General features: G+C 37.3%; 1 protein-coding gene across 1 annotated transcript in view; it reads right to left on the minus strand.

Annotated features, from left to right (window-relative positions):
- atm (ATM serine/threonine kinase) overlaps positions 1-27,080 on the minus strand; it is a 67,535-nt gene that overhangs the window by 16,503 nt on the left and 23,952 nt on the right. The window contains exons 18-45 of the mRNA XM_051864045.1: positions 26,799-26,881; positions 25,838-26,002; positions 25,466-25,541; positions 25,160-25,290; positions 24,946-25,060; positions 22,668-22,838; positions 22,403-22,578; positions 22,044-22,287; positions 19,792-19,910; positions 19,362-19,488; positions 19,082-19,281; positions 18,739-18,913; positions 18,143-18,307; positions 16,917-17,049; positions 16,694-16,789; positions 15,751-15,922; positions 15,443-15,584; positions 14,841-15,017; positions 12,538-12,715; positions 12,345-12,456; positions 10,412-10,570; positions 10,175-10,283; positions 8,918-9,006; positions 5,580-5,682; positions 5,351-5,499; positions 5,126-5,230; positions 3,483-3,602; positions 682-916 (exon numbers count right to left, since the gene is read on the minus strand). Of these exons, the coding sequence (XP_051720005.1) occupies positions 682-916; positions 3,483-3,602; positions 5,126-5,230; positions 5,351-5,499; positions 5,580-5,682; positions 8,918-9,006; positions 10,175-10,283; positions 10,412-10,570; positions 12,345-12,456; positions 12,538-12,715; positions 14,841-15,017; positions 15,443-15,584; positions 15,751-15,922; positions 16,694-16,789; positions 16,917-17,049; positions 18,143-18,307; positions 18,739-18,913; positions 19,082-19,281; positions 19,362-19,488; positions 19,792-19,910; positions 22,044-22,287; positions 22,403-22,578; positions 22,668-22,838; positions 24,946-25,060; positions 25,160-25,290; positions 25,466-25,541; positions 25,838-26,002; positions 26,799-26,881 (4,026 nt within the window). The remainder of the gene's footprint in view (positions 1-681; positions 917-3,482; positions 3,603-5,125; positions 5,231-5,350; positions 5,500-5,579; positions 5,683-8,917; positions 9,007-10,174; positions 10,284-10,411; positions 10,571-12,344; positions 12,457-12,537; positions 12,716-14,840; positions 15,018-15,442; positions 15,585-15,750; positions 15,923-16,693; positions 16,790-16,916; positions 17,050-18,142; positions 18,308-18,738; positions 18,914-19,081; positions 19,282-19,361; positions 19,489-19,791; positions 19,911-22,043; positions 22,288-22,402; positions 22,579-22,667; positions 22,839-24,945; positions 25,061-25,159; positions 25,291-25,465; positions 25,542-25,837; positions 26,003-26,798; positions 26,882-27,080) is intronic.

A 27,080-nucleotide genomic window follows, 5' to 3' on the forward strand; every position in this document is an offset into this window, starting at 1 on the left:
GCTGTGAAAAATACATCACAGGACAAAGAGGACACTGACAAGACAAAGCAGGTTACTTCTCAGCTTTCAAATTTTGTCATTTATTTTTAAGAAATTCAAATAATAAATACCTCTTTGTGGCTTTTTAATATATCTTAACAGATCGCTGTAGCGCCTCAGTTCAAGCCGCATGTGAATCATGCTATTTTACGAAATAAACATAAATGAACATCAGAAGGTATGTTGTCACAGAAAGACGTCAGTACACACACCATGTTTCAAATTCAAGTCCACTGACGTCAATCTACTAACTCTCCCATCTGGTTTGTTTGTTGGACAAAATGGTGGATTAGGTGTTAAAATTGGTCAGGTCGCCTGTCAATCAATCTTCCGGCAAAGGGTGAATTGCTACAGTCATTATTTGTAGCGTCAAGTTACTTTGAAAAGGAGATTTAAAGGAGATTTTGATCACTACCTGTGGTATCTGTCAGGTGTTATAAAACAATAAAGCACACGAGACAGGAGTAGCGAACTTCATACACAATGTGTATTGTGAAAAATGTTATACAAATTCATTTGACTTGACGACAAAATGTCTTGGACACTTTCTGGTTGTTAAACATGTTCTTATGTTAATATAATGCACCACACCAATGACACATAGCCAAAATCTGGCTAATTTACATACAGTCATGGACGGACCTGTGTGTTGCCTGCAGAACGAGCCAGTTTGCACAGCTCCATCAGGTGGGAGGAATAGGCAGAAATCAGGTAGTTCTTCCTGTCTGGGTCTGTCTCTGAGGAAATCAATGTTTCCTGTATGGAGGAACGCAAGGCTAAGACCGGCTCTACCAGACTGAAATCACTGTCGGTTAAGAGATCAGAGTGCTGTTGCCACTTCCTGTAGACTTCATTGAGGCTGGAGTCAGTTACAGGCCTGGCAAGAACAGAAACATACTATATATTAATATCCAGTCATACAGTCATTTACACTAATTTCTTGTGTCTGGATCTACAATCTAAAAAATAAAAACAGAGACGATGAATTGATGTTTAATCCATTGAAGTGTTCAATCCAAGCGTTTCAATTGGTTTTACAATGTCTGAGCAGTGTATGATGATTGTCAACAACTGGCATTACCTAAACATGAATTGTTGAGTGGAGCAGGGGAGCAGAGCTCTTTTATTTGTGATTAACCTCGTTTTTATTGTAAAGTGAATTCAACAAGGCACTCAAATAATTTGTTACAGTTAGTTTTTGTAATTGGTGTGGATGACATGCAGCAGCATATACAGTATTATTATGAAGTGTTTCTTCTCTGAAAGGTTTAATTTCATTACCTACATGAGAGAGACTGAAGGAGATCCAGAAAGGCAGAGAAAACCTTCCGTTCTTAATTTATGTTGCTTTGTACTATTTTCATTTTGCATTTTTTTTTAAATTGTACACAACAACGCTGCAATTTTTTTGGCAATACAAATTTAAAATGTCGCAGGAATAAGATTAAGATTCTTTATTCCTCATTTTACATAAAATCGTACAGAGAATTAATACTAAACTCTATGCAAACTTGGGCTGGGAAAATAAATCTATGCATTGCAAATCTAGAAATGATTCTGGATCGATTCTGAGATTTCCCGAATCCATCGCGATTCTCTCTCGAATCGATTCTGAGCTTAGTTTTTAACAGCAGATGGCACTGCGTGCTTTAGAAACAGCCGTATTCTGCTTGCTTCCAATTCCTTACACACACCACTTGAACTTGGGTGTTTGCAGTGGGCTGTTTGCATTAATTTCGAATCATAAAAGCATTCTGAGGTGCAAATACATTCTCAGACTCAGCCGAATGCATGGGTGCTCTTCTTCATGAGTGTTTGAGCATGCGGTTAAAAATTAGCTTAGAGTGCCATCTGCTGTTAAAAACTAAGCTCAGAATCTATTCGAGAATCGCAATGTATTGAAAAATCTCATAATCAATCCATGAATCGCAAAGCATCGATTTATTGTTGCAGCCCTAATGCAAACAATGAATAAAGCTTCGAAAAGTGTTTTGAATCAAATGTACATTTCAAATGTTTTTATTTGTGACAAATATAACTATCATATTGGTGCGAGATGCCTAAACCTTGAGCCGGGACTCGAACTCGGATCACCTGAAGCACGGCCGCGGCGTATATTGTAGGGCCGAATTGTATATTCTTACCACTCTTAGTAGTTCTCTTAATACTCCCACACAGCAAAAGTATTCCGCGAACGGACCCGTATCGGCGTCCACTTGCGCGCAGTGACGGATCTGCAACGAAGGCGGATTGCGGACCCGCCGTGGCTCCGCGCTGCATCCGCTCCGCATCCGCGATTAAAACCTTACCTCTGCGGCGGGTCCGTCTGGGACCCGCAAATTGATACAACCGTTACAGTAAAGGCGCGTGCGCATCCGCGGATTCGACATGGGTCCGCTCAGGTTCCGCTGATTGACAGTAGAATTTGTGGCGCCGCCCGGAGGCGGAGCTGATCCTCTGGGCGGTGCCAAAACGAATGTGACTTGAATGCGGATCCGCCTAGGAGTCTCCTGCTGTGTAGGCTACCATGCAAAGCCTAATTCATGTAGCCTATTAGAAAACTATGCTAGGACTCTTAATACTCCCATGCAAATGTGTAGCCTATATAATTGACATTTCTATAGTTTCTTATTTTATTACAAGGAGAAAATTTCATAATACATAATAAGAATTATTTTTTTAAATACGTGGTATTAGTACTGCATTATAAAGCATTATAAACAATTTTGACATTTACTGTTCAATTTGAATTCGTTCTAAACAGCAAATGCTTACATTGGCTTTTGATAGCTACATTTGGTTATGTAAATGTTTTGTTTTTTTAAAATCTTGTTGATAGTTTTTTTTTTTTTTAATCTCCACATCGCACGGTTAATTGCTGCTCGTGAAAAAGAGCTGTGATACGTTCACTCCATAATGTAAAAATCTAAGGTTATAACGCCACTTAGCAGTCAAGAGAAGAAATGCATTTCACGCCACAACCACAGCAGTACCCGCTGCGGCAAAAAACACATTCTGGTTGAGTACCATCTATACCAGAGGTGGTGAACTCCGGTCCTGGAGAGCCACAGTCCTGCAGAGTTCCTCTCCAACCCTGATAAAAACTGCCCTGCTTAGCTTTCTAGTAACCCTTCAGACTTTGATTAGCTTGCTCAGGTGTGTTTGATTAGGGTTGAAGCAAAACTCTGCAGGACTGTGGCTCTCCAGGAGCGATGTTCGCCACCCCTGATCTATACATACAGAGGCTATGCTAAACAGCACAAACTTGACCTTGACTTGATACAGACATAGAAACATTTACAATAACATTTAGAATCGATGAATATTATACTCTTAAGTTCTTAAATCCCTTAAGAAAAAATAATGTTTCAAGATTTTATATGATAATTGAGAAATAGAGCTGCTTTTGCTTTTATGATTCTAACATGAGAGTGGAATCTGACCTCGAGAAAAGCTCCTCGACACCCCGCAGTTCACTGATCCTCTGCAGGTTACAGAGAGCAGGATAGAGTGAAGACACGGCCTCCAGACTACCACGACACAACTCCTCGACCTCGTGACCTCTGACAGAACATGCAAACACATACATTTCAGATGGATCATTCCTCATGGACAGGATGTATATTTGTAATTGTTACTCAAGTCATGAAGTGAGGACAACAAACATCCACAAAAACAAAAACATCACCCCATTTTCCCAGTGTAAATTATCATTTACACCAAGAAAGATAACTATAAAGATATCTATAACGATAACTACATTAGCATCCACACCAACGCACAATACCATTCTGTTTATTATAAGAGTGTGCTGCAGTTTTCCTTTCTGCCACTTTAAATGCTCAAGTATTTTAAAGCCAGTTGGATTGAAAAGTTGAAAGTTATGGACTATTGTCAAGTAATATGCATTGTTATGTGAAGAACTTTGATCATCATATGAAAACATCTCTTTTTCAGTTAAAGAAATCGTCTAAACTACAATCTATTCTTTCAACCAAACACTTGGATACTGTTATGCATGATTTTGTTTTCATTCGATATCAATGTTTATCACAATATTAATTACCATTAATGGGGGATAATATTTGTTAGACCTTGAGAATGAATGTAAACATGTAAACTTGTTTGTTCACAATTAAACTCCACAGAGTAACAACCTTTTAATTTAGGGCCCCATGAAATCCATTTTATTTTACCTAAATCCTGTGTTTTCCATTTTATTTTTTGGGATTATGTGTTTTATGACTTAATACAAATTTATATAAATTTTAAAGGGGTCATTAACTACGTTGTTTTATTGTTTTATAATGTTTCCAGGGGTTCATTAAAATTTAAAATGGTCATAATTTACAAATAAAAGGCAATTTTCCTACCCTGTTTTTAGCAAAGAACACATCTGTTTGCAAAGCCTGCTCCAAAATTGCAACTGATTTTCCAAAGAATCCACAGTGAAATATAACCGCATAAAAAATAAATAATGCTTAACTGAGACATTCACATTGTTGAAAATAAATAAAATAACCACATTCCTAGCAGTAGGATCCTTTGGAAGATGTTATTTTTAGTCCAGTGAGTGATCTTGTGCTCTTCCCTCTTTCTCATCTCACTAATGCCAGGGGGCGGGGCTAAAGTTGCAATGGTGAACGTGAAGTAGGCGTTGATCTTCTGCACAGGTGGTCTTTCACCTCTCTTTTACATCATAAATAGGAACATTCCAGGACAAGTCATTCCATTCGAGTCGTTTTTGGACTAACAAGGAAATTTTCAGTTCTGACTACTTACAGGATATTCTTATAGTATGATGATCTCTTACATATCAAAAGCTCAAGGAAAAGTTGATTTCTCAATTTATGACCCCTTTAACAATGTAATCCAGCTTCTAAAATATAATCTAAGGAAAATATAACAATTAATTTACAACAAAACACTGAATTTTTATTTTTTGTTGTCGAATGAGATGCTGCACAACAGAACTATAAATTTAAAACATGGATGAAAAAATATCTTGGTTGTATGATATTCTTAGATTATTTATACTCATCGTCCTTGGTGTGAAAGGGGTCTTAACACAGAGTAAACTGGTTACCTGGCATAGTTGAGCGTTTGCTCAAATAGGGACAATTCTCTATCTCTCAAAGCTTGGAGGGCAATGAACAAGGACTCGTTGATGCCAGGCTTCAGCTTCTCATTTCTGAATAAAAGAGAGAGGGTAAAAAAATCTTTAAAAACCAAGTATGACTGAAAAAACCTTCACTACGGTTGAGAGTAAATAATGATTCTAATTCCATTCCATGTTGATCCAAACACTCACCTCTCAGGCAGGTCACAGTCCCACTGTGTGCTTCTCCAGGCTGCCTGAAAGCGTAGCTCTCGGAGTTCAGGACTCCACTCCACCCCCTCTCTCTCCAGACCGTGAAGATACGTGCTTAGAATACTACACAAGCCAAAGTTCTGCAGACCCTGAGAAAGACACACACTAACCGCTGTTGACCAGAGATCGCAATTTTACAGAAGCATCAGCACTAACAGGTCAAACGTACCTCTACTATGCCAATCTGTCGCGTGACCTCTGGGAGGTTGGAGTGAAGGTCATATGCAACCAAAGCCTTATCCCACATGGCCTCATGTTCATAGGTTCGAATTCTGGAGACCACACACACACACACAAAAAAGAAAACATCAGCACCTCTAGATTTAGATCTTAATTGGTAAGAAAGTAAAAATAGCTACAAGATAACACTACAAAAAGGACCATTAATTAACACGAACTAACATTACAGTTTGTATTAATCCTTGTTGATGTTAGTTAATAAAAATACAACTGTTCATTTTTAGTTCAACTTTCATGTTGACCTGTACTCACAATAGACCTCATTCATGAAACACAAGCAGAATTAATTTGTGTAAATTGTTTGAAAATATGTTTTGATGTATATTTTTGGATTCATGCAAGCGTCTATACTTTCAATTGGTGCATTTTTTTTTTTTTCACTAGTGCTGTCAAAATTATTCAACGCAATTAACACAGCATTTGTTTTTTCCATCTTAATTTGGCTAGCGTTACATTATATGATCACGGTCTTATTCATGCAAATGTTTTTAAACCATTCTAGCACCACAAGACAATCGAGAACGCGTTGTTTGTGAATGTCGCATCATGTGACACACGACTTGTGCTCACAGAAAGACGTGCGGCAGTATCGAGTTCTTTTTTACGCTTGAACAAACAACACAAAATTATGACAAAATGCCCGTTTTGTCGAGTATCCTCATAAGAGCAGTCTTAAAAGAGTTAAATATTGACTTAAATAAACTTAAAGAGTGAGAAAATGAGATGCGTGTCAGATCCGCGTCATGTTCGGCAGCGGCAGCTCTTAAAGTGACAGCAGCCTAATAAACCAGTTGCTGTGATGTCTGTCATTAATATTCATCAAAGAACAAAGGGAACAGAGAAATTCGTAGCTTTAATGAGGATTAATCTATATTTCATTTGTCATTTATGCAGACTGTAAAGTGTTCGATAACTTTATTCAATATCTGTATATTTCCTATCTGTTAGACAGGTAAATATGACATTTATTATAATGAGTTTGTGAAGATTGTTTTAAGTTCACTTGAATTAAAAGTAATTTTTTAAAGCCTAATAAATGTTGAAATTGATAGCTTTTAGTTATACTGTAATGTTGAATGTCTATAGTTAATGTTTAAAAAAAAAAAATCAATTTCATAGAGACATCAGTAGCAGTATGAGTGTCAGTGATACTGGCCTTCATTCATAAAAACTTGCCATTAAACAAATATTTAAAATATACTTATAATATCTTTAAGTTGTTTCTACGTTAATTTGGAGAGTAACTGTGAAATTTTTACAATATAAAAATATTAAAAACTCCAATCTTTTTAATCATGATTAACAGGCATGAAAACGGGTCAGGGGTGAAAAAGGTGAGAAGGATATTACCCCTCTAGGAGGGTCTGGGGGCATGCTCCCCCGCAAGAAAAATTTAAATATTCCATATTTTAAAGCATCAATCTGATTTGAGATGCTTTTTTTGCCAACCTGGGGAGAGCTGGAGAAACTTAACTTCAGCCATGAGTCAAAAATTATTATGGCCTCCTTACTAAGTATTATGCAAGCCATTTCATGCCAGCCTGTCACTGGGACTAACATTTACAGTATATGAGGCACAATGTGGTAAGGGCACCACAAATGGCTTAATGCATAACTCCCACAAGAGATGGTGGACATGCTGTAACTTAACTTGTCTACTCTTCCATCATGATTGACAGCCAATACAATGTTATGTAATTCAGATTTTAATACATTTTATTCTTTTGCTGTTGCTTGAGGACTGCTCGTGCACAGAGGCGTCACCAGGTTTTTGCGTAGTTTTGAGTGACAAATCGTACCAGCGTTCTTTGAAGTCAAAATGCGTATCCGCTACGCAAATTGCGTACAGGTTGGCAGGTCTGCTTATTGATAGAACGGTGGACCACTTTACCTTCTGCCTTGTCAGTCCCCTCACCTCAAAATCTACCTCCTCAAAAACGGTAGCGTTAGCTAATCATTTTCCACCGGAGCTTTAGCTAGCTGGCTAACGTTGCGTTCTCTCCTGCTGTGTTCAATGACTCAATTCATCAAGCTAACGTTAGCTAAGTCTATGTCAACAGAGAAATTAAGTCAGGTAAATCGCCGAGGCCAGGCGTGCTTTCAGCTTCTGATGGTGGTCTGCACTGGTGATGCAAGGCCCTTCGCGTTAATATTTCCATGCACTCGCGCTCCCTTCTGGGACACGCACCTGTTCGCAATTCACTGAATCGCAGTTCGCAGTTCACTGAATCTCGCGCTCCCTTCTGGCACGCGCACCTGTTCGCAGTTCACTGAATATGAATACCCCCTCGTCGCTTTATAATATTATTCTCGTCGCTTTATAATATTATTATTGGACCACTGTACACTGTACATGAACTGATTTAAATATGTTTTTAGTACATTAATGGATCTTGAGAGAGGAAATGTCATTGCTGGCTATGCAGGCCTCACTGAGCCATCGGATTTCAACAAAAATATCTTAATTTGCATTCCGAAGATTAACGAAAGTCTTACGGGTGTGGAACGACATGAGGGTGAGTAATAAATTACATTTTAGGGTGAACTAACCCTTTAATTAGGTTTTTTTTTTTTTTTTTTAAATCGATTGACAGCACTATTTTTACACATGATCCCAAACTACACAAATGGTGCATATATCATCCGAAAGCTTTGTTTTCTTTTAGGCAAACTGATGACACTGCATTATGATAACACTAATTTACCATATTAATATACAGTATAGAGACCAACAATTAATCAATTGATTATCAAATAAGTTATATGTAAAAAAATAAATAAATTCTTTGATAAACAAATATGATTGAAAACAGCCACACTATCTGGTTTTCTTTTTATTATAGATACTACTATTCCGATCAACAGTAGTATTTATTTGCAAGCTTTAATTGAATAATTTTTGTAAGGCATATGGCCAGTTAGTCTCTTTTGCATTTAAGCAATATACTGGAGCAAAACCTGAGACTTCACATAGTTATAATTCATGGGTGGGGATTATGCTAATTGTGAATGAGTGTGCACACATGTCCTACTCACACATTTAACTATCAAATCTACATAACATAAACAAAAAAGGTTAATGAAGCATTTGTGAACCCAAAGAAGAGTTTTGGGGAGGTCCATTTTATTTGTTAATTTATATCTTTTTTCCTCATTTGTTCTTGAATGAGGCTCATTGTGCATATATTGTATATTCATATTTACATTTATTTAAACAACTGGGTTTATTTAAAAGATCATTTATTGAATTGAATTGAAATGTCTCACCTAGTCAAAGGACTGATTAACTTTCCCCCTCCACATCCATACAGGCTGTCCGGTTCTCCAATGCACCTGTACACCTCAATCAGAAGATCCTGACACAGACAAATCAAACCATGTGTTTAGTAGTGTTGTCACAATACTGGAATTTACAACTTCGATACGATACCTTGAAAAATACCGATTTTTGATACCAAGGGGAAAGCTGTACACCGCCAAACAGATAATTTGTTATCTCATAATTTTTTTATATTTTGGGTAATTTTGTTGTAATAGCTTACATTGCACAAGGAGGCTTTATTTGAATCACTGAACTACATTTACAAAAAAAAAAAAAAAAGACAAGTACACAGTCAGTGATGAAATAAGAACAAATAAACAAACAATGGCACAAATAAGTACAATAGAATAAAAAGACTAATAAAATAAACATGCCTTTAAGTTTTTCAGGTGGGTCTAACAGTAGTATTCAGGTAAAAAAATACTACAGAAATAAAAGAAATCAAATGTAAAATAACACTAGATAGTTTTCATTTTAAAAATTAAATAAAGATTAATGCTTACAATTAAAGTTACAAAAGTTCAGTCAAGAGCAGCGAGTGATTTTCTCTCTTTTGCAGCAGGTTTATTAGGCTGCTGTCACTTTAGGAGCTTATGCACTGATCCAATATACTGTTACACAACATGTGTTTTTTCTCAATTACGTTTCAAAACTGACTTATCTACCTGAATACTTAGCAAGACCATTGCCATTTTGACAATTTCGTATGTATTTGGCAGTTTAAGCACAATAAGCCACGAAAAAGAGCTGTTTGAGAGGTGGCTTTATGTGAGCGTCACTTGTGGTGTGGTGTGCACGCTTTTGGTGTGAGTGCAAAACCTGCATGAATGACTACAGTTATGCGCAATACAAGCACTATTCAACCCAAGTGAATGGGACGAGTGGGTGACAGGAGGCGGGTGTGTGTTAATTCGCCGTCGGAGAGAAGAGAAAGTGAGAACGTGCAGCTGGTATTGATGTAGATATTCAGATATTTCAGTACCGATACATATTGAAATATCGATATTTTTGACAACACTACTACTTAGTCTTACTAAACATCCCAGTATTTTACAGCACTATAATCAGTGAAACTGAGTGTGTGAGCGGTGAAGAGTGGAAGTGAAACAGGGAGTGTGTTACAGTGAAGAGCAGAATAATGGAGTGGAGTTGAAATGGCTGTCGCTCCACTCCACTTACATGTTCTGATACCCATCACCCACCTGTAGACTGATGCCAGAGTCTTCTAAACTCTTTTCATTCATGCTGCTGATGGACAGCGTCTGGCTACTCTCCTCAAACGTGATCCGTCTCGACACTCGCGACTGTGGCCTGAGACAAACACATGCCACTGGTCAGCATACAGCTCTTTAAACAACTAATCAATCTAGAGTGTAAAACACTGTGGTCATGATTATAGGAACCGTGAAGTAAGCAAGTCAGAGTGTCAATGGCAGTACCTTTGGATCTGCTCCATGTTGGATCTGATCTTGTCCACGTAGATCTCGGAGTACAGGAGAGCAGTGAAATGGGCGGAACACATCTGGGCGGCTCCAGCCACCTCCAGATAATTCAGATCCAGCCAAAAATTTGAGTCACACACCGTCCCATATTCATTACTTAAAAAAAAAAAAAAAATTGTCAAAAGATTAATTCGCAATTACTGCACTGTACAATTAGTGAGAATGTGCTTTAACTTTTTAACCAGGTCTCATTACAATTGCTCAACAAAGCAGAATCATGAAACACCAGAAAAGATCTGTCCTCACTCCAATCAGCAAATGTAGAGCATGCTATTCGTCTTATTCATTTCTCAAATGAGTTCCTTCAGATATGGGCATATAGATATTTGACCTAGTGGACATACTTTCAGGCCCTGTTTACACCTGGTATTAAGATGTGTTTTGGTTGATCGGATCATAAGTGGATGACGCTAAATACAGGTGTAAAAAGGGGTCTAAAACGTTTTGAGCTTGTCCACTTTCAACCACTTCCAGAGGTAGTCAAAAACTCATTCGACTGGTTTGTTTTCGTAGTGTAGACACTCATGTGGTTGAATGTTTTGGAACATCCATTAAAGAAGCCTACTCTTGGCCTACTGACACAATAAACAATATGGGAAGCATGCTAGCCAGGCGGGATTTAAACTACCTATCAGACCGTTACCATTTTGTCTATTTAAACGGGGAAAAATCTAAGATAACGTCAGTAAATTATGGCGTGCCTCAAGGATCTGTGTTAGGCCCCCTGTTATTTTCAATATACATGCTTGTATATTGATAATATATACTTGGTAATATTATAAGAAAACATGGAATTAGTTTCCACTGTTGTGCCAATGATACTTTATTATATACTTTATAGTTATATATTTCAACACAACAAGATGAAATCTACAAATTATCCAAGCTGACAGAGTGTGTTAAAGATATTGTTAACATGTATTCATTACTTCAATGAGCTCATTGTCTTTGCCTTAAATTAATACACTGTTAGCTAACTGTGTGATTTGATTATGTACATTTATGAAATTACATAACTTGGACACAGTCACCTCTGATAACAGATTACTCTAAATTGTAATGTTGACATGCATTATCTGTAAAGCTGTTTTGAAACGATATGTATTATTAAAAGCGCTATACAAATGAATGTGAATTAAATAGAATTTTTTATGCGATATCCTAAAATTTGCATTAAAATAGGTGGATGAAAACTAATATTCAATAGTGTAAACAGTACATTTATGTCCTTTATGTCTGAAAGTCATCAACCTTTCCACCACATCTGACATTTTTTATTTGTTTTCATAATCCATGCTGAAATGCCTTTAGTCATGCTAAGGTTAATTTTTAAATATACAATAGAATTTAAGGCATCCTAAAATCACACATCTGCATAATTTGACAGCAAAATCCAAAAATTTTATAGTGTAATTTTTTTATCTGAAGCAGGTAAGAGCAAGTACATTAACATCATGTAATACTCAGCAAGGACTCATTAAATTGATCAAAAGTGACAGTAAAGACAAAATGTTTAGAAAAGATTTCTATTTCAAATAATTACTCTTCTTTAGAACTTTCTACTGATGAAATAATCCTGAAAAAAATATCCGACCTGACACACATACACAGAATTTCGCAAGCAAAAAAAAAAAACTCCATCGATCATTGATCAGATTTCTGTTGATCAGCACGACAAAGTTGTTTGACCAACTTGAACATCAGCAAAATCCGCAAGAATCTTTTCACCCTCACGCAAAACTCTCGAGCAGCAATAAATGTTACCACACCTAAGGACATGCATATTCAAATCACTAAAATTAAAGCATTAATAATAATTATATACTGCTTTGGCCACACAGAATTTGATAGAAATGAAAACGTGTCCAACCTTCCAGGTGCCACTGGGCGGCTCTGTTGTCTGAGATAGTCTATGACCGCCAGCATGCTGCGGAGTGAGGTTTTGTCTATCTGGCTCTGGTTGGCAACATCAATACTGTTCCCTGTTAAAACAGAAAAAAAAAAATGCTCAGAATAGAGAATCTCTGATAAGGCAGCACTGCAGCAGACAGATGGTTTTGCACCTGAATCAGAGAGCATGGGCGTGGTGGAGCGGCTGGTGGGTGTGGAGGGTCTGTGGTACTGACTGAAGAAACTCTGGATGTGTGTGGATAACAGCTGCCTCCAGGAGCCGTCCACATCTCCCAGAAGAATATCATGAACAAAGAGCGGCAACATCCTCTGACAAAAATCTGGGTTTACCTGCAGAAATAAAGAAGTTGCTTTAACTCTCATGTTGTGTTCGGGTCATTTTGACCCAGAGAGGATTTTCCAGTACCTGAAAATGCTAGTTAATGTTATTGCTTTGGACTAAAATTGACTGACTTTACTCACCCAGAGCCTAACAACTTCCCAAAAATGTTTCGATACTTTTTGTAATGTTTTTGTGGGTTTTTTTCCACATTGTAACACTTGTGATGTTCTCAGGGAAAAATGACCGGCCTACAAAAAAAATTGCTTATAAATCTCATATTATGCTACATCACCAAATATTAGATTCAGTCTTTTTGTCAATTTGTTTTCTGTCAACTGGGACAGGTTTTATATTTCTTTTTTGGAATTGATTGATCGTAGGCCTTAATTGTCTCAGCTTATGCACCTCAGGTTTTGAGTGAAAAGTTAGTTGTGGATAATTTTGTCAATTTTACATAAAATATGAAAAAAAAAAATTGCACTGTTTATCACAGTAGTGTACTTTAATGTTTATCCAGGAAATTTGTTTTGAAATGCTTTTATTTTGTACAAAATGGCACAAAGTCACAAGTCCAAACAAAAATACCTTATAAATCTATTGAAATGCTATTTTATCACCAAATATTGGATTCAATCTTTTTGCAACTTGTTTTATTTAAATTAGAACAGCTTTGTATTTATTTTTGAAACCGATTGTTTTTTCAAATTTTGGGTGTGAGCAAAAACACGCCGTTTTTGTGCAAATGAGCTGCTGCTCCCGGCCCCCATTCCAGAAGAGGGCGGAGCTTTAACAGCTCACACTTCAGTTGCTCAACAACAACAAAGCTGGAGAATCTCACACAGCCAAAATGAGGATTGTCAGTAACGGTGTTCAGCCTTACATTGATCAAACCGGAGTCAGACACTGATGGAGAGACTCAGGAAGAAGTTCCAACTTTTAGAATGAAACTGGACATTTCTGAATGGTTAGTGGATAAATTTATGTAGTTGCTGTGGAGTTGATTCAACTCATCCACTAGCATGTGCCGTCATGTTAATCTTTTGTACAAATCCAGTGTTGAATCGACCCTCGTTTGTGAAGCAGTCCAGCATAAAATGACGGCATGGCAACAACACTCTACTACAACAACTCTTCCTCTTCTCTAAAGCAGCCCAACATGGCCTCACTCCCTTTGTTGCATGTTCTCGGGGGCGGAGTTTATGTACATTTTAGGGTTAGTGATGTCACCAACCCAGGAAGAAGCTTGTTGTAGTCCCTACCAGCCATTTGTTGTAGTCCTTAAAAGGATAGTTCACCCAAAAATGAAAATTCTGTCATCATTTACTCACCCTCAAGTTGTTCCAAACCTGTAAAAATGTCTTTGTTCTGTTTAACACAAAGGAAGATATTACAACTTCCATAGTAGGAAAAAAAAAATACTATGGAAGTCAATGGTGCCCCACAACTGTTCCGTTTCCCACATTCTTTAAAATATCTCCCTTTGTGTTCAACATAACAAAAAAATGTATACAGGTTTGGAACAACCTGAGGGTGAGTAAATGATGACAGAATTTTCATTTTTGGGGTGAACTATCCCTTTAAAAAGCGATTTCTGTAAAAGAAAATATCTCCCTTTGCATTGAACTTTGAGCGTCGTAACTTTGCAGATGTTGTTTATGCTCAAACAGCAACATTACACACTAACTAAAGTTAAAAAAGTGAAATCTTTAAAGCACACTAGTGTGATAAACAGTGCACTTTTTATTTATATTTTATCCAAAATTGACAAAAGTATCCACAAATAACTCTTTCTTTCACTCAAAAACCGAGGTACATAAGCTCAGATAAATAAGGCCTACGATCGATCAATTCCAAAAATAAATACAAAACCTGTCCTAATTGAAAGAAGAAAACCTGGCAAAAAGATTGAATCCAATATTTGATGATGATGTAGCATAACAAGAGATTTATAAGCAATTTTTGCAGGCCGGTCATTTTTGATGTATTATAGGGTTTTCAACACAGCACAAGGGTTAAGCTTTTCACTCAGAGTCTGTTTCCATTTGCAATAAGGCTTTTGGGTTAGACAAACACACATCTGCTTTATAAACTCGATCACCAAAATACAGCATGGCTACTGTTTCATCACTGTACCTCACATAAAGGTCTGGTGAGCAGCAGAGCTTCATTTTGGGCCCCTCCGCTGTCTAACAGGGCCATACACAGGTTCATTAACCAGTCCTTGTGTCCACCAGGCTGAACCAACCAAAGGTCAGAACTGTCCAGCCTGTCTCTGGACTCTGAGGTCACTTCCATGGTCATGATGGGCTCCTGTATAAAAGAGCAGATAAGTCCTGTAAGGTTCAGACTGTTTTATGGGTTACTTTTATTACTCCAGGTATTGTTTTTATCTATTCACTCATTTGTATATTAAAGTGCCCCTATTATGCTTTTATTGGCTAACACTAATCGACAACATGATTAGTGTTCGTATCACTGTGTATCAAGTGCTCAGAAGTTCCGGAGCTGAAAATCTGATATGGTAATGCGCATTTCATTTCCAACACGAGCTGTAAGCAGTCGACCAATCACAACAGACTGGGCCATCTGACCAATCAGAGCAGAGGAAAGGAGGGGTTTAGAGCCCCAAAACAAAACAAGGAGCTTGTAGCATAATAGTGGCATTTTAATGGTTCATCAATTATTCAGCGTGCAGTTGGAATCAACCGTGTCCATAAAAAGGATGAAACACTTGCCCGTCTTTTGGCAGAGCGGAAGGGGTTTAGGTATGCCAGCAAAGGATCCCTTTTACTTTTATACATGTCCCCGAAATCAAGGCCAGACTGAGTGGCCAAGATGTCCTTTAAACACACACCAGCAGCCTGACGCACCGCAATACTGAAATAAAAAGAAGTCAGAGAGAGAACTGTGATGTAATTGGTGCAGGTACATTCATAATAAATGCTATTAGAAAGCACAATGTTTTTTTGAGAATTTGTGTTTAAGTTGATCCAAGAACAGTGTGAAAGTGCAAGATCTGCAAAAGGAAGTAGTAATGAAGTGCCTGTGATGCGTTAGTGCATTGTCCATGCAGTTCAGGATGATGAAGATCCACTGAAGAGGAACATCATGGAACAAATCAGCTGCTTTAGCATACAGCTGGTCTTTCCCATGGTGCAATGCAATGGATGATAGGTCAACTGGCCCAAGTTCTCCCAGGCACCGACCAACAGCCTCTGAGGAGTAAATGATAAAAAAACATTTTATTTTTGTTAAAATATGAAAATGAAAATGTTAAAATGTCATTTTCATTTATTTTGGTTAAAGTCCAATGAAACCTATTGAAATGTCTTTTAGCTTTGAAGTCATGACATGTATACTAAAAGTTTTTTTTACAGATACATACAATTAAAATCTACAAATATGTCTTTCTCTTATGAGAAAGCTTACAGAAATATTTTGTATGTTATCTTGTTTGGACAACTATATATACACATATATATACAGAGAGCCCGGGTCATTTTACACTGCTGTTTTTATTATGCTTATATGCTCATATTCTCTGGATTAAAACATTCTTGGAAACATTTGGGATAATGCAAGTACACTAGAAATATATAACATTGTTCTGGTGGATTCTGGATATTTTAATCCAAAAATCTTACATATTGTGCCTTTAAATTTTTGACTTAAAAAAAAAATTATTTTTTTTTTATAGCAAATTAGTTTTGCTATTGTCACACTATCTTGCACATTTCTGTCCAATAAGAAGCTAGAAAGGGAATGTCTCCTCCCCATGAATAATACCTGCCACTGACTAGCAACAGTAAGTCACGGTTCCAAAAAAAGATAATCACAGTTCATTGTTAAAAAAAAAAAAAAAAAGCCCTTCAATATGTCCTGCTCCAACTTTAACAGGAAATTCATCAACATGCCATAAAAGAACTTAAAAGCACCCGTTAAGTCATTTCAATGGGGTCTTAGTGGCAATAGTGAAGGGCACTTACTCAAGATGTCTCCTCCACCAGGGTGGTTAGCTGCGATTTTGCAAAGCTGAAGAAGGTTTAGAACCAGCTTAACCAGAATACAGCTGGCAGGATCGGCTAAACAAACACAAACATCAGATATGAACATGAAGCATTAAGACAGTGCTAGTAGGGTTAAATATAAACAGCTATAGCACAAATTTTCTGACGGTTGTATAAAAATTCTCATTAATTTGAATCTGACCATGGCATTCTTTCAAAAGTTGTCCTATCTGCTGTTTATGGCTTTGAAGTTGCCTTTTCAAATCTTTCAATCCCTCCAAACGAGCCAGGGGCAAAGAATCACAAGACGTAACAGACAGAAAATGCTCAATTTCCTGCAATAGACAAAAAATGTGAGGGAAAGCCACATAAAACAACTTTTAATAAGAGCAGAACAACATAATAAGAACAAAATGTCAATGTTAAGTAATATACCATATCAAACTTTGACATTCGGATCTGAAAATTAGGATCATCAACCAATTACGAATTACTTAATTTCAAATTCATTCTTCAACTTCTCCAATTTATATTTAGTTCATTATAATCTCACAACACAGCATTAAGATATTTTTAGACATGTTAAAGGTGCAGTAAGTGATTTCTGAGAAACACTGTTGATGTGTGAAATCAACCCAAACAAACACACCCCTCCCTTCATTGCTCCGCCCCCAAAATGCACAAACAAGCGAAAAATCATAAATCATAGCTGAAGTGAGGCAAAATGTGAAAAATTTTCCCCACCATGAGCGGACACGCCGCCTACTGCTGATTGGCCCACTCTCTCTCCTCCCCCATCATTAGCAGACACACCTCCTACTGCTGATTGGCTCACTCTCTCTCCTCCCCCATCATGAGTGGACATGCCCCCTACTGCTGATTGGCTCACTCTCTCCTCCCCCGTCATGAGTGGACATGCCCCCTACTGCTGAATGGCCCACTCTCTCTCCTCCCCCATCATTAGCAGACACACCTCCTACTGCTGATTGGCTCACTCTCTCTCCTCCCCCATCATGAGTGGACACGCCCCCTACTGCTGATTGGCTCACTCTCTCCTCCCCATCATGAGTGGACACGCCCCTACTGCTGATTAGCTCACTCTCTCCTCCCCCATCATGAGTGGACACGCCCCCTACTGCTGATTGGCTCACTCACTCCTCCCCGTCATGAGTGGACACGCCCCTACTGCTGATTAGCTCACTCTCTCCTCCCCCATCATGAGTGGACACGCCCCCTACTGCTGATTGGCCCACTCTCTCCTCCCCCATCATGTGTTGACACACCCCTTACTGCTGATTGGCTACAAGAGTGTTGTGGTGCTCGGTCCGATCCACTTTCAACAGCGTTTCTCAGAAAACGCTTACTGCACCTTTAATGCAAAATAATATGGGTCTATGCAGCATTTCTGAAAAAGAACAGGATGTTGACCTGTCTGAGAGTGAAGGCTCCTGAGCTGTATTTGAGCGCATGTTGGGCGGCTCTGAGCTCCCTGAAGTTTGGTCGGTCAGGGAAAGGCTCCAACAGGGGAATGGACTCTCTCAACATTCGGTTCTCCGGGTTTTCTATTACCAGGAACCTTAGCAGACTGAGGACCTTAAAACAGCGACATGTACAACATGTTATATAATGAATAATCAGTCAAATCATGCATCACGCTTGTAAACAGGGATGGGTGATATACTGTTAATTTACAACGTAATTTATATTATTTTGTTAGTGAAAACTGTTAACATCGTATTTGACTTTATCGTGCTTTAAATCAGTACTGTAATCCAGTTTTGCCTCTGAAGGTCTTACGGGTTTGGAATGACATGAGGGAGAGTAATTAATGACAGAATTTTCATTTTTGGGTGAACTACCCCTTTAAGGGCTGATTTTATTAAAAGACTGTTTGTCTTATTTTAAATAATTTTAAGTCATCTTGAGGTCCCTTGGAAGTTTGCTGAAGTACCCTAGTTAAGAACCTCTGCTCTTGATTGTGACTTAAAGACAACAGTTCATGCACAAGCACTTTGCTCTCTCACCTGCTGAGATATGCCAGACTGTTCAGTGACCTGTGCTGTGAGAGTACCCACAATGACCTGCAGGTGGCTCTCTAGAGCATCATCACAGTACTCCACAGCCGTCTGACAGACTAGCGACAGCAGGTCACAGCACAGGGACAGACTGCGAGTGGACACCTCATCCTGCTGACATGATCTGCAGCAGAAAACAACAGCTCAGTAATTCACAGCAAAATCAGCCTGTAGACTCTGTTTCTTAACCTGTCTCCAACTAATGACTACTAATTATTCATTTGTCATCTAGCTGATATTTTTTGTAAACATATAGAACCCTAAAACAGCTCTAATGTGTGTGTGAGCAGACCTGCTGTTGATGTGGTGAATAAGTGTATAGATGATGTCACGCAGCACAAATGCCCAGGCTCCGCCCAGCCCGTCCTTCACCTCCCTGAGCAGCAGGCTGACAAAAAGGTGGTACATCATCAGTATGCGGTGCCTCTCGTAGGCGTTGGTGGTCTCAGCAGCCTTCTGACAGATTGCTATGAGAATCCTCTGAATGGACATCTGGAACAAACGGAACAAACACAGACTTATACTGTAGCTCAGGGGAAATATGAATACGCAAGTTTGAGTGGGAGGCTCACGGGAGTCTTGGACAGGATGGCGACTAGAGACTTGTGGCTGGCACTGTGGCATTTGCTCAGGTAATCCAGCGTGGCTTTGATCACATATGAGCTGAAGAATGGCGGGTTCGGCGCAGGATCCAACTCCCTAATTACAAAAATACAACATGTTTATGAAATTTCTTATGATTCATATATGATGGCAATAATATAATAAGTTCCAAGTGGAAATATCAATGAATTTGTCAATGCTGGATGAGCATTTGAGAGCATACGTTTTTTACCCAATTTTTTAAATTTATGTACATCTTGCCGTTTCCATCCAGTGTTTTTTTTCCCACATAAAAATATCTTTTTTAATATTTTATCTCAAATAAACAATGAATATTGATTCCTCATGTTATAATCCTTTCAACAATCTGTACGTTGGCATGATAAAAAATAAATATACCCAGTAAATTTCTGTAGATCTCCACTATCCGCTGCCGCTCCTCCTGCTGTCTCGTGCAGTGTCATTAACAGCTCCACCACAATGTCAGCCAGGTTGTTGCAAATCAAACTGTCAATTTGCTGAAAAAAATAAAAATAAATAAATAAAGAGTACAACTGTGTATATAAATAATTTAAGTCAACCGATAGTGGATTTTACCAATACCAATACCAATAGAGTGCAATGGGACTTACGACCATAGTTGACTAACGATGCTTTCGGGAAACGCACCCCTGGCCGATAACTGATTTACCAACCGATAATTTTAATAAATAAATAAATAAAAGAGTTAAACTGTGTATATAAATAATAGATGTCGACCGACAGTGGATTTTACTGATAACGATAACTAGGTTGGACCACACTGGCCGATAACCGATTAACCAACCGATAATTTTAATAAATAAAAGAGCTCAACTGTGTATATAAATAATAGATGTCAACCGACAGTGGATTTTACCGATAACGATAACTAGGTTGGACCGCACTAGCCGATAACCGATTAACAAACCGATAATTTTAATAAAAAAATAAATAAGAATTCAACTAATAATAGATGTCGACCGACAGTGGATTTTACCGATAACGATAACTAGGTTGGACCGCACTGGCCGATAACCAATTAACCAACCGATAATTTTAAAATGGATACTGAATGAAAACAAACAAAATACTCCAAGTAAACTAGTTGTGAACTTTATTACAAAAAAACAGTGCTGAACCATGAAAATGTACTGTACTTATTAAATGAAATAAATATATAAATATTAATATTAAAATGTTAATATATTAATTATACCTTAATCATTCATGTTAGTACATACTACATTAACTAATGTTAACAGATACAACTTTAAAATTTAAAATGTTTAAGAAAATGTTGAATTTAATGATCTAACAATGAACAATACTTCTACAGCATTTAACAACCTTAGTTAATGTTGCAAATGTACTCTTATTGTAAAGTGTTACCATTTCATATAATCCAAACAGTCATGCTTAAAGGAACACTCCACTTTTTTTGAAAATAGGCTCATTTTCCAACTCCCCTAGAGTTAAACAGTTGAGTTTTACCGTTTTCGATTCCATTCAGCCGATCTCCGGGTCTGGCGGTACCACTTTTAGCATAGCTTAGCATAGTTCATTGAATCTGATTAAACCGAGTTGACTTGACTCTTCTGTAGTTACATCGTGTACTAAGACCGAAGGAAAATTAAAAGTTGACGCTGCGTAATATCATTGCACCTGCTGCAGCCATGGTACGGCAGCAAAGTTCCTTGATCATTACGCCGGAATGACAGTATAGTTCCTAGTCATATTGGCCTAGAAAATCGCAACTTTTAATTTTCCTTCGGTCTTAGTACACGATGTAACTACAGAAGAGTCAAGTTTTAAATAGGAAAAATATTGAAACTCTTTGGTCATTTTTTAACGAGATGCTAACGGTCTAATCAGATTCAATGAACTATGCTAAGCTATGCTAAAAGTGGTACCGCCAGATCCGGAGATCGGTTGAATGGATTCGAAAACGGTAAAACTCAACTGTTTAACTCTAAGGGGAGTTGGAAAATGAGCCTATTTTCAAAAAAAGTGGAGTGTTCCTTTAAAGATGGCCATTTTTACATATCTACACAAAGGCCATAGCATTGAAAATAGATACATATGTATATTTTATGTATACTCTCACAATATATTTGCATATATTTTAGAACACTTGATGATTATCTAATCAAAATAACAAAATGTGTGTTACAGTGACGATAAAAAAATTCTGATTTGTTTCTGTCGGCTGCATGAAAATTTCAATTTGCTTTCTCACATCACTAGCTTTAAATACACAACTTTGCTTACAAACGAATACATAAAAATGACCAGCTGGATATAAACTAATGCAAAGAGATGGTAACAATCGTGACATTAAACACTGGGGTCAGACCTCACCGTGTGTTTTTGTAACATTGTTTTAACCGCTTGAGGTAGGCTACTAATGTGTATCTGTATGGATTTTTGCCGATAACTGATTGTTCCAGCAATCAGTTATCGCTAACTTATTGGTGCCGATTAATCAGTAAAATAAAAATTTCTTGAGCTGTGTACCAATTTTACCAATTGTGTTCTAACTAAATCTACAGAAAGATATAAGCAGGTCTAAGTGTAGATGAGTATTGTACTAAAGATCAGTTGAATTAATTGGAACACAACTGTATCCTCACCTGTTTTCCCAGGCAGTTGCTGTTCTTCAGTATGTCGTACACCATGTGAGCTTTCTCTCTCTGCTGGGCCACATGGGTGTCTTGCCCGGCGAGGGCGAAGTGAGGCAGGATATTCACCATGATCTTGGGGAAGCAGTTAGCCAGCAGCTGCTTCCAGTCCTGAGCCAAGTGATCCCCAATGGATTTCACCTCATCAAAGTCATTCAGGAAGACCAGGTGTGGGATCAGCACATGGTAGGATGACCTAAAATTTTAATACATAATATTTAAGACTTTTTAAGGATCCACGGGAACCCTGATGACCAGTATGTTTTTGTGAGATTCAGCCTAGTAAAGAAGAAGATGACAGGAGCACATACCTGTAAAACTCTTCCAGACTGCAGTAGCCCAGCAGTGTGTAGGGGAAGGACTGCAGCGTGTAACTCGAGTCGGACTGTTTTTGGTTCAGCCACTCGGCCACTAGGTAATATAGGTGTGAATTAATTAAACTCTTAGAGTCCCTGTATCCAAGCGACCGGGACACGCCTCTTAGCACCTGCAGAGTCACCACAGAAAAACATTTTAATGGAGTATACAAAGGAACATCTGTACAGTTCAGTGTTGAATATCTTTACATTTCTTTACCTTTCTGATGAGCTGTTCATCAATGTTGTTCTCTTTGTAGGACTGAAAGAGCGCGAACAGGGCTTGCTTCTCACACACAGGGCTGCAGGACATCACCATAGAGACACTTTTCAGCAAGGTTGCCCGTCGATTAAAGGTCTCGTCGGGTAAGTCTTCTGAAGGACAGTTCTTCTGTAAAACAACAGCATTACAGAATTAGAAGTCTATTCTTAGGATGTCAAACCAAGTCAATACCAAATCTAAACCAAGATGTTTTCATTTAAATTAGGGCTGTCAATTTAACATGTTAATTAGATTAATTACAGTGAAAAATTACTTGTTAAAATTATTAACGCATTTAACTCACTTGCCCCGCCCCAGACCTATGTAGGTCATCTGACATTTCATATAGTTGATTGATGACAAATGTAGTTGCAATGACCCTAAAATTCAAGATATGGGGCAAAAAATGCCCTGTTTGAGTTGTCATCTCATATTTACACCATATGATATAGTTAAGCTATATCACACGAGCAACGAGTGCAATATCACACGAGTGCTGTTTTTCTGTCCAGAATAGCACGAGTGCAAATGTGATACTGATTTTATACAACAGTTCAATAAATAAGAAGCTAATATTGTGTTATTTTATTCAATGTTTTGCTCAATTTCACCAACGAAAATATAAAGACAAAGCCAGAACTGTTCATCTTAGAGAAACACACAGCAGCATTTCATTTCTGAATCTGTGTTTTGAACGAACGGGTGAACAATAGGCTTTGTTGGACCTGAAGCGGTGTTGAACAGACCGATCGGTGTATGACATCAAAGTACAGCGAGAGCGATTCAAAAGCATACGGAGCGTCTGCTCTCTAATCGCTCTTGCGGTGCTTTGATGTTATACATCGATCGATCTTTGCAGCACCACGTCAAGTCCAACAAGCCTAATGATTCAATGGACCATTCATAAAGAGAGCCATTCACTTCACTCCTGAATTAATCAGCCGTTTGAACGAATCGAATGAATCAATGACTCAATGACTTAATGATTCAGACATTTACCGCCACCTACTGGCAGTTTTAGTTTCTTATTTAGAGTATAATTTCATAAAAAAAAAAAAATTCATATTTCGATAGTAATAAAAAAAATAAACATTAAAGGTATAGTTCACCCAAAAATGAAAATTCAGTATCATTTACTCACCCTCATGGTCCAAAAGTTCATGTGTAATAAATTTTATGTTAACCAAATAAAATATTTCTTGCTGAAGCTACTTTTTGTAATGTCTATTCGATGCTTTACACAATAATGACTTTAAATTATCTTTTGGAAGTAATTTCTCAGCCAAATTTGATGTGAGATTAATTCATTAATTCACGTAATTAATTAGATTACAAATTTTAATTTAAGTTTAAATTTCTTTTTTTTTTTTTTTTCAATTTCAGAGCATTTACAAACTTGTTTACTTAAAATCTTTGTATCTCTGTTCTATTGTTTTTGTTGCTGCTGTTGTTGTTCTACTGTTTGTAATTTGTGCTCTTTATTTTTTAATATTTGAATATTTACTGGAATAATTACTTGCAAAAACTTGTGAATAATTGATTGCTATAAGACATTGTTTTAATTTAATATTTATAAATCTACACAATTATTTTTGTTTAGTTAAATGTAATTTTTAAAATAAAGGAGTATGTTTTTGCTGTGGCATCAGAACTCAATGGTATTGATATCAGCTCATGAAATTTTAGTGTTGTAACAACCCAAATCTTTTCCATGATTATTTGATTGGTTATGTCAAAAATGACCTATAATCAGGTAAAGATCAACCAAGCTCGAGTCTTGCCCTTAGTTCTGAGAACGTATTATAATATCTAAAGTCATTTGATTAACTTCAAAATCCATTGATGCAATGGTCAAGAGTTATTAAAACAAGTAAAATTTCAAAGCACATTAATTCACACAACATTTAAATTTAATTAAAAATTGTATTTCTGATGAACAAATAAAATAGGATAAAAATAGGGGCGTCTATCATAAATAAGTTTATCTTTAATTTCTGGTAGACTGTGGTGTCATTTATCTGGAGTGCATTTACATGTCAACAACCTGATGATAACTGTCAAAAGAAATCTGATCATAAACACCCATTTTAAGGCTTTACATACAAATCAATATAATGCAAATGCTTGATTTTGATTTGAAGTTCATACAGAAGTCAGATCCTTCACATGTCAGCATAAAAAGCAAGACTGCATATAAACACACTACTTGCTTCAAATGAAGGTAGAAGAGTTGTACCTGCCCCCTCATTCCCTCCTGAGCCTTGAGGTAAATGTTCTCAAAGGCCGTCTGCTGATTCTTCAGAGGAAGCATCATCTTCCCACCGCCATCCAGTCCTTTTTTAAGGAACAAGCTAGAATTTAAAAGTTCGTGTGAATAATAGAAGATCAGTTTCAGCTGAACAGGTTACATTAGCATTTACTTCAGTGGAAAGCAGGTGTGCTGAGCCCACCTCTCCACAGACAGTGCCGCCAACATGCACACATGGTGATGGGGATCTGCTAGATGAGACGAGAGAACCACAGACACTGGCAGCTCCTCCTCCCTCAGCGTTAGCACCGCCCACTTACAGCACGGGTCCACCTTGTAAAAAAAATTAATTAACGGGTAAAGCAGCATACTAGATATGTAAACCTCTCCTGGAAACAGCTGAAAGATGACTGTTAATATATAAAATAGTACTATTTAAAACAGTACATTTACCATTTCCTATTTATTTTTTCTTTTATACTGGAATACAAAATTATACTGTACTCACCTCCAGCAAAGCCAGTAAACACTGTCTTAGAGCCACTCTCACAGATGAAGTACATTTGCCAGATTTGCCTAAGATGCTGTAGAAAGAGATTTAACCGTAAGAAGTTCTTGAAGAATCGCTTTTAAATTTTATCTTAACTTACATCTTTTTTTTTAACTAAACAAGTATTCTTTTGTCATAATTAAGTAATTAATTAATTAATGTAAATTACCGTTGTACAGTATAGTGATTTATAGTGATTGCTTGCAGTCCACGTAAAACTGACAGTATAAATCAGCGTTAATGCGCTATAAATTAAAGGTGACTTGACAAGTGTTTCAAAGGGAATAATTTGGTTGAATTGAGTTCTTTCAGTCAAAGTTTGTTGCTCACCAGAATCCTGACATGACTTTGAGCAGAGCTCCTCTGATATGTGCCATGTCATCGTCCTGCTCGCTCACAGGTGGAGAGCGGCCCAGACAGCGGATGGATGGCAGAAGAGAGCACAGGATGGCAGCACACACCTCCTGGTCTTGCCGATAGAGAGAACAAACATCTCTGTGTGGAAAAACCCCCAAAAGGAATTAGAAAAAAGAAAAAAAAAGTTATTGGAATACACTACTGGCTAAATCTTGGAATAATTAATGTTTTGTTAAGAAGTCTCTTCTGGTCACTATGGCTGTATTTAATTGAGCAAAATCAAAACAGCAAAAACAGTAATATTGTGAACTATTATTACAATTTAAAAGAACTGTTTTCTTTTTTAATATATGTTAAGTGTAATTTATTCCTGTGATCAAAACTGAATTTCCAGCATCATTACTCCAGTCTTCAGTGTCACACGATCCTTCAGAAATTATTCTAATATGCTGATTTGCTGCTCAAGAAACATTTCTGATTATTATCAATGTTGAAAACAATTTTTATTGCTTAATTTTTTTGTAAAATCGTGATACACTACCATTCAAACATTTGGGGTAAGATGTTTTTTAAAAAAGAGAGTGATTGATACTTTTATTTAACAAAGACGCATTAAATGGATCGAAAGTGACAGTAAAGACATTTATATTACAAAAGATTTTGGTAACACTTTACAATAGTAATAATTCATTTCTTAACATTAGTTAATGTATTAACTAACAAGAACTAATAATAAGCAATACATTAAAGACATTAAAGACTTTTAATTACTCCAAAGTATTGACAGATACTGTAGTTAGTTTCAATTTGACATTTTCAAATACACTTTAGAAGAATTGAGATATTAGTTGGTCGATCATTTATTAAAATGAACCTTTAATGCACCTAATATAAGATATTGAACAGAACATAAGAGAAATTAAGGTATCCTTACGCCAGAGGCTTGAGAAGAGCATCAAATTCTTCAGGATCCAGAGATGTGACTTCAGCTGGGAGTTTCTTCAGCAGGGAAAGATACTGCACAAGTAAGGGATCATCAAGACTTGCATTAGACGTGCTAGTATAAGACGTGGACCATATTTCATGACAATAGTCAAGAGTCTGTCTACATGTAGTCTCAGCCACGGACCACTGGCTGAACGTCTCATGCATAAGACACACAAAATGGGAAACACTTTAGGAGATTCAAAGTCGATTGGTTGAATTCTACAGATTT

Source organism: Ctenopharyngodon idella, chromosome 15 (genome assembly GCF_019924925.1).
Source record: "Ctenopharyngodon idella isolate HZGC_01 chromosome 15, HZGC01, whole genome shotgun sequence".
In the NCBI taxonomy this organism is placed as follows: Eukaryota; Metazoa; Chordata; class Actinopteri; order Cypriniformes; family Xenocyprididae; genus Ctenopharyngodon; species Ctenopharyngodon idella.